This window comes from Limulus polyphemus, unplaced genomic scaffold (genome assembly GCF_000517525.1).
Source record: "Limulus polyphemus unplaced genomic scaffold, Limulus_polyphemus-2.1.2 Scaffold875, whole genome shotgun sequence".
In the NCBI taxonomy this organism is placed as follows: domain Eukaryota; kingdom Metazoa; phylum Arthropoda; class Merostomata; order Xiphosura; family Limulidae; genus Limulus; species Limulus polyphemus.
Genome location: NW_013666485.1, coordinates 239594 through 247758, shown reverse-complemented (window position 1 = coordinate 247758; position 8165 = coordinate 239594). Strand labels below are relative to the sequence as shown.

The 8165-nt window shown below is 29.6% G+C and overlaps 2 protein-coding genes across 3 annotated transcripts in view; one reads left to right on the top strand and one right to left on the bottom strand.

The window, feature by feature from the left end:
- The window catches only part of LOC106460990 (TOM1-like protein 2), a 39205-nt gene extending 32191 nt beyond the window's left edge, over positions 1–7014 (top strand). The window contains exons 13-15 of one of the 2 annotated variants that reach the window (XM_022387783.1): positions 600–644; positions 1032–1074; positions 2704–7014. In XM_022387783.1, coding sequence (XP_022243491.1) covers positions 600–644; positions 1032–1074; positions 2704–2834 — 219 coding nt within the window. In that variant the 3' untranslated portion in view covers positions 2835–7014. The remainder of the gene's footprint in view (positions 1–599; positions 645–1031; positions 1075–2703) is intronic. The other variant, XM_013920757.2, reaches the window with a different exon arrangement.
- A 32-nt stretch (positions 7015–7046) lies between these two features.
- The window catches only part of LOC106460989 (hydroxyacid oxidase 1-like), an 18767-nt gene continuing 17648 nt past the window's right edge, over positions 7047–8165 (bottom strand). Inside the window, exon 8 of the mRNA XM_013920756.2 lies at positions 7047–7433. Coding sequence (XP_013776210.1) covers positions 7366–7433 — 68 coding nt within the window. The 3' untranslated portion in view covers positions 7047–7365. The remainder of the gene's footprint in view (positions 7434–8165) is intronic.

The window sequence follows — 8165 nt, the reverse complement described above, 5'->3', positions numbered from 1 at the left end:
TGGTAGACCTCACGCTATAGTACTAACGGGAGGTAGACCTCATGCTATAGTGTGGTAGACCTCACGCTATAGTACTAACGGGAGGTAGACCTCATGCTATATGGCGGTAGACCTCGCGCTATAGTAGCACCCTTTTCTGTCTTTAATTTATCTAACTGATTTGGATTTAGTTATGCTCATATATGATTTCAATAACATTACATTCTTAATAATTCCCATGTTTTTAGCCAAGTGTCATTTCAATATTATATTCTTGTCTCATCTGTCATTAATTAGTTTCTGCACAAATTATACTAAACTTCATGCATTTAATGTATCTTTTTTTCATTAGTTATAGGAATTCAATCTTATATGCTTCTTCTTGGCATTTCTGATTTGTTTTGTAGTGTTGCAATATGAAACTTTGTTTCATTGCTTAACCACAAAATTGTGTAGCAGTTTGCTGCTTCATTCAAACCATGTTTTGAACATGTTATAACAAGCATATTTTAATATAGAATACTAGTTTATAATGTAAATGAAAAGTATTTCCAAACCTTTTATATTAAGTTAAATATAGAACTAAGACTTCTGAATTTATTTCATTCTTTCCCTGGCAGAAAAAAGAGGACTTTGATGAATTAGAAAGATGGTTAGAAAATAAAGTAAGACACAATTTTAGTTTCTCTTTTGTAACTTCTTGATTATGTTTAAAACTAGAAATGTTATTTTTCTTTTGTTTGGTTCATAGCTAAGTAAACAATATTATGTTTTTCTGGAATGGCTAATAAGAAAGCATATTAACAACTAATTAAAGATGATAATGTTTCATCTATTGATGCCATGTTTATGTGTGTATGTAAATAAGTTCTGATATTAAGGTAGATTCGTGATGTGAGTGACAAATATGAATGATAACACATATATAGTTTTTATATTTACAAGACTATCAGTTTAAAATGACCATAATATAAGAAATTGTTTTTCCTTTACAGTACTCTTTTATCTTTTTACATAATTGTTACTAATCTATTTTTCTTTTTTGTTTCTAGGCTGCTAAAGACAAAGCTGATCAACCTTCTATTACCAGTTCAGGTAAGTATATCGTAAATAACTTATTATGCCTATGTATTTGGGTTGGTCAAAGTACATATTATTTGGGTTGGTCAAAGTACATATCTAATGACTTTTTTAAAAGGGTTAAATTCAAAAGTCAGTTAAACAACTTTATTATCAATGTTATGTCAATAAAAGTGCCATCAAAATATAGTTTATAATTCAAATTGTAATATTATATAAGCTTTAATTTCTTAATCTCGAAATGAAATATTTATGTAACTTTTCAGTCTTCACTTCTTTGAACCACATAACATTTCTTCATTCTGAATTGTCCATTTCAGATTTTATTTTTACCACAGTATGATCTTCTGAGTTTGGCACAAATTATGCACTTTTATTATAGATATTGGTAAGTCATAGTGTAAACTTAAACCCTCCAAGCCTGTTGCTTGACTGAGATATAAAGAAGAAAGTCAAAACCACATGCCGTGCCCTTCTTTCACATCCTGTCTTTAAAGAAATTTAAATAAATGACTTTCACACTGTGATAAATGGTTCTCTATGTACTCTGAGATGGCTCTATTTATAGCTGTAAAGCAAAAACTAAATGAATTGGACTTTTTGTCTTTTAGCTTTGGCTGTTAGAATAAATAGTGTGTAATTATCCAGCCATTGACATTCATCATAACATAATATTTGCAAGGGGCAGACCTAGAGGTGATCCCATCTCCACTCTATCTATCTGGTCATAAAGATGACCATTATAAAAGAAGTAATTGTTCTCGAGGGCCAATTTAAGAAGCTGTTTGAATTGTTGTTGGTTAAAGTTAGAGTGCAGAACATGTTTGGTAGGGAATAACTGTTTGCTAATTATTTTAATTGTTTCCTCAAGTGGGATGTTAGTGGATAAGGACTGAATGTCAGAGCTCGCCATAACAAATTCATTTGCATTAGGAAATTTAGATATCTATTGATCAAAGGAAAAAAACAAAAAACTTTAACAGTAAATTCGTTTTTAGTGAGCTTAATGCAGGTACAAGATATTTTGCAAGTTTGTAGGCATAAGAATCAAGAATAGGTAGAATAGGTCTGAGAGTTAAATTATTTTTGTGTATTTACAGTAAGTCGTATATAAAACCAGGGCAATGGACCTGTAGGATAAAGTTCTGCAAAAGTGATGTCAGAGATGAGTTTACAATTTTTAAAATGTCTTAAAGTCTGTTGAAGCTTTTCTTCACGCTTGAGAGTAAGCTTAAGCCAGTCATTATCGAAGGGTTTAAGGGAGGGATCTTATTGAGGTGTTTAAGATTGTAAAGGGAATTGATAGTGTTGATGCATCATCTTTTTTCATATTTAACAATGAGAATAGTAGGACTAGGGGACACAAATATAAATTTTGACAAGGTAGGAGTCATCTTCAGTTAAGATTTCTGTGAAAATAATCTAAAGTGTTACATAGTAAATACAAAGGGAAAGAAGAGAACTGTTTCCTATAGACACCATCCATTTTTAGTAGCCACTGCCAGTAACTACACTATTTGTTACACAGATGTTTTGGAGTTTGAGGAAATTTTACTTAATTCTTTTGGTTATATTTAAAATTATACTATGTATCATATTTATTAACTGTCCTAATCAAATTATTATTCTATTCTTTTTACACAGAATTTGATAATTTCTTGGCTGAACGATCAGCTGAAGCAGGACACCTACCAATAACAACAACAGCTTCAAATGCTTCAGGAAAACGGCCCTTCAGTAGAGATGAAGAAGAAAATTCTTTGTTTGCCTTATAAAGTTATATCGTTTAGAAATTACACGTAATGAGATCAAACACCATAAGATTCTAAACTTCATGAAAAGTGTTCCATTACATTAAAGATTTTTTGCGTGTAGTTTTTTCCCAATTTTGGTGTTTAAAAGCTATAAAGTTAAACGTATCTTCTATATTTTTTGAAGTGTTTGTTTGATAATAGTTTATTGTATAAAATTGTATAGCACTGAAGTAAAATCTCTGGCAGCATTATAGTTTCAAAATTTTATTTGTTGAAAACTGTCATAATATTTTCTTTAGTTACAAATTTTAGTGTTGGAACATTTCTGTGATTATCTGATCAGTTTTGTTCCTTCATGGTTATTTCCAATTTGGTGTTAATTTTGATAATTATTTTTAATTTAAGGAGTTGTATGATAAATGAATATGCAGTGTTTTGTATACAGCAGTGCATTTTCTTACAAAATTCAGTTGGCTGGATTATGAAATTTAAGGACAGCAAGTAGATCAAATACATTGGTTTTCACATGATAATTGTCTAATCAGAAGGGCATATTACATTGTGGTTTATGCTCTGTATAAAAAGCCTTTTGATAAATGTTGGAGTCTCTTGAAAAAACATTTTATATAGATCAGGCTACTCTCTCTCAGTAAAGTAAGCATGAAAAAAGTTGTGTAGAAACAAACTTGTAGTTGTTCAAATCTACAGTCTGAATGAATAATTATATCAGATCTTCTAGGTGAACCCTGACATTAGGAAAGACAGCAAAAGTCATACACTTGATGAGAAGTATACACAAGTATATTTTCAACTATTATACCCCTTTTAGACTTGAAATAGTTTATTCTATTTTTCAAGACAACATCATTCCTTAGTACACTAATCTCTTGGCTTTGTTCTGTATCTTTTGCTGCCAAACTCCTTCAAGAAAAATATATTTTTCTTAAATCTTTAAATGAACAGAACTAAAGTAGTTAACTAGGCTATGTGGTGCTTCATTTCAGTACGTAGTTTTAATAGTAACATCTGTAAACCAAGACATTGCTTGCATAAATCGTATTCACGAAAAACCTGATAAATGTATATGAGTATCTAACAATTTTGATGTTAAATCTTTAAGAAATTTAGATATAAAGATTTTCTGATATTAATACGTTTCAAACTTTCAACTGTCAAACTTATTGTGTAAAATATCAGATCTTTGTCTTTTACATTTTGTTCTGCAATTTCCACTTATACCATGTACAGTTTCAGCTCTTAGCTGTACGAAATGTTTTTACTTCTACCATTTCACAACTTGTCTACTGTTGCAAGCTATTAACTGTCACACAGCTGTGTTGAAAGTTTCCATTCTAGCCACTACACAATTTGTTTCAAGCCTTCAAGTATAATGTCACTTTAATTTTTAAGGTCTTGAGCTTCCTCTCTCTCTTTGTATATTTCTTATGTGTCAGTTTTATTGTGATATAATCAAATTTTTAGGGTTACAATCTTACTTTGTATCCTTTGGTTCTTGATGGTAGTCAGAAAATGGGAACATTGATATGTTTAAGTTCAACTTTAAGAAAAAACTTTTCTAAGCAAAGGATATTGTAATTTTTTTTTCTTTTTTCTTACAGAATCATTAGGAGCTTTTTGTGCATGTACACTGTACTATACATTATATACTACATGCTGATTTGTAACATTTAGCTGTTACTTACAGTTTGAATTTGAGCTTCATAGTTTATTTACTCTATAGAAGGTGCAGATTTTAAAATCATTGTAATTACTGACATAGCCTTTCATAAATGTGGTTTGTTGTGCTGTGGCTTTACTTACCATTAAGGATAACATGAGCTGCTGTCTAAATTGTAAGGAATTATTCTATTGCTTTCTGAGCTGGTTAACTAATGTGACTGTAGTTTAGTTTTAATTAATATAGTCTTTCTTAAAGAAGACAAATTCAGCTGTAACTGTATTAATGTAAAAAAACTAGACCAGGAATTGGATATTTGATTACTTAGCTGAGTATTTGTTCTGTCTGTATCATTTGGTAAACAGCATAAATCAATTGGGAAATAAATGTGATGGTCTAATAAAGCTCTCATGTAAACTGTACTTAATCTACTAGTTTGGTTCTGTTACCTAAACTTATGTATGCTACTTTGAGAATCTAGAATTGGGGAATATGTACTTTAGCAGTAATTTTCTGGTTATTGAATAAATCTATGAAATTAATAGGTTTTCATAAGAACAAAAATCTAACATTTTCTTCCTTTACCCTTATTTATTGTTTTGTCTTTCAGTTCTGTGTTCAATGCTCAAGAGTGGAAAATACAAAATTAATTCCTAGTGATTTAAAAATTTTTGACTAACAGATTGAAGAACTATTATTCTGAAAATCTTAAGACAATTGCATGACAATACCCAGATAATTAAACTCAGTATATTACCTCATTTGTTATTAGAAAATTCCAAGTTTATCAATTAATGTAGAATTATACATACTGAACTTATTATGAATTACAACCATCCTTCTATTACCATATTTTTATTGAGTATTTTATTAATTAGAATGTCTTTAAATTAAGGTTTAGAATTTAATAGAAACAAAAAAAAATTTTTTTATTCATAACTAATTCAAATTTCTATTATTTTTCAAGTATGTTCACGAAACAATAGATAAAATAGTAAGGAAAACTAGAAGCAAGGGCCAAGATTAAAATTCTTCTAGATGAGATTAGTTTTGTTTACTCTTGTTATTATCCTATATACAACTCTATTTTTGTAATTAAAATAGCTAAGTTTAATGAACAGTATTTTTGTCAACTTCTTGTATTATAATCTCGATAATCTTATACTTGTAGCATTTTTAAAAGTACTATATCTGTTTTTGCAAAAGGTTGTTTCAATGGGAGAAAAACTAAAGTAGCTTCTTTAATTTTAATGAGATAATCTCAAATTTTTGTTGCTGTATTGAAGTGCCAAATGTTTACAAAACAGATAATTACAGTATTTGTAAACCTAAGTTCCAGAAAACCGTACACAACTTTCCTAAAAGAGAATTACTATATGATGTATCAGAAAATTATTTCTTTATTTTGAATTAAACAAGCTATATTATAGACTTGTACTCATTCTGTATTGTCTCTTTGTAGTTTTTTGTCAACACTTGTGGACTATTGTGTTGGGTGTCAAAATCATTTGTTAAATATATTTTATAATATTTCTCTTTAATCTAAAAACTCTTACAGCATTGTTCAGTGTAATTTCATAGCATTATAGCTAAATATAAATGTACCGAGTGTTTCAGAAGTCGAATGATCGTTAAATAATTCTGAAATGGGAGGGTACTCAAAAATAGTTAGTGGCATGGAATGAGATGTGGGAGTTTTACTCCCTCATAATATCGTAGAGGTCATTCAAGGTCATATCCTTCAAAACTTGCTACTAGGCATGATACACTAAAAGATGGCGATTGAAAAGGTGTAGTCAATAAAAACTGAAACATTTTGAGCCAAAAATTACCAAAATTACTTAACAGTTATAAGAATAAAGACAGATGAAACATCCTAAATACTATTCAAAAAATGGAGGCAAACAAATAACAGCAATCTTCAATCTGGTGACATCATCCACACAGTAGGACAATATTAAACTGTTCCTGGTCTACCTACACTGTGTTTATACGTAAATTAACCTGTAGTAAGAAGCAACTAACATTTTTGATACAGTCTGGCAGCACTTTCCATATAGTAGGACCTTGTTAAAATGTTCAACTTAATACTGCCCTTATTTAAATAGTTTGGGAGAAGCACTGTGCTTGGGTGTTTGTGTATGTGTTTAACTCTCATTTTAGAAAAGCAGTTTTGGTAATATTTCGTTTAAAATGTTTCATTTGTTAATTTTACACTTTGCCATTTATACTTTGCGTATATTAAATTTCCAAAAGATATAGCTTTGAAAATGACCATGAATTATCACAGGTCTGTATGATGCCACATTTCATACCATTAACAATAATTTTCCTAAACTGTTCCATTTTTTAATCATCCTGTAAATACATATAGTGCCAGAATTACCCAGTTTATTAGAATAACCCTTGTTTGAACTTATCATATAGAGCTTCTTGTTTCATATCTAATGAGCTGTTATACTTTTCAGTGAAATTTTATGAAACTTGATAAGAATTTGTTTGTGTTTCCGAATTTTTGTTGTTGTTCATATGATCTGATCTTTAATCATTCCATTATTTTTTTTTTATTTCGAGGAAAACGAGCTTGTCAGACAGTTACAGTGAGTTTCATGATTTTATATGCACCTATAGTTAAAGTATATACTTTCCTTAGAAAACAAGCAACTACTTCAATGGTTTTTAAATCACAAAATATAATAAAATATTTTTCAATTTCCTTATATATGATGCTTATACGTCAAAAAACTCGCCTGTGTACTTCAAAACACTTTCATGTAATAATTTTCAGTTCAGTATACGCTTTCTTTCCCATTTGACTGTAATTTTTCATATTATGGCGATCAAGTTCAAATCTTTGCTTCCTTTAAAAAACTTTCAGAGTTTAGAGTAGAACGTGCTTTTGACAACTAAGGCTGAGGTGATGTCACTAATTCTGCAACAGCCTAAAATGGACCAACAAAGTTTTTTCTATTTAGTGTCAATTCAAAAATACTTGATATATTAGTGCTTATCGTATTGTAGTTACAAATCACTTTATCTGAGTATAACGTTTAAGCTAACCTTGACACGGAAACAAATAATATATATATATATAGTTAGCAAAAATTAGTACAAAGTACACAACTCCTGTTGAAGAGGCAGAAGTCTTTAATAATTAGAAAGAACGTTTATTTTACTCTTGATGAAAATTAAAAGGCGTCGCTGGTTGCTGTTATAAATATGATCAAAATCTGTAATTAATTTAAATATTACTGTTTTTAGGCCTCAAATTTGTGATGTAAATCATGATAACCGCAAATGTTTTTGTTCTTAAATTTTCCATTTTAAATTCATAATAAGAGGAGTGTAAAAATAGAATTTCAGATATCCTTTTTCTTTCTCGCACAAATCTCTGCTTAAGAGGCCTTTCGCTTAATACCAAACTTCGTTATTTGGACCAGAAGATGAGACTGGACTCTCCGAAATGCTATCTTTATACGCCTCTTGTCAAAAAATCTGTAGTAAACATGATTTGTATTACAAATCTTTGGCCGATTGTTTTCTAATTTAATCCAAAACTTTTAAGGATTCCATTTTGTTAAAAAGTTTTGTTTGAAAGCGAGTATATTTAAAAGTTCTGTGCTCAGACACTTCGGATTATTAATATTGTTACGTCTCCGTTTGTTAATTAACTT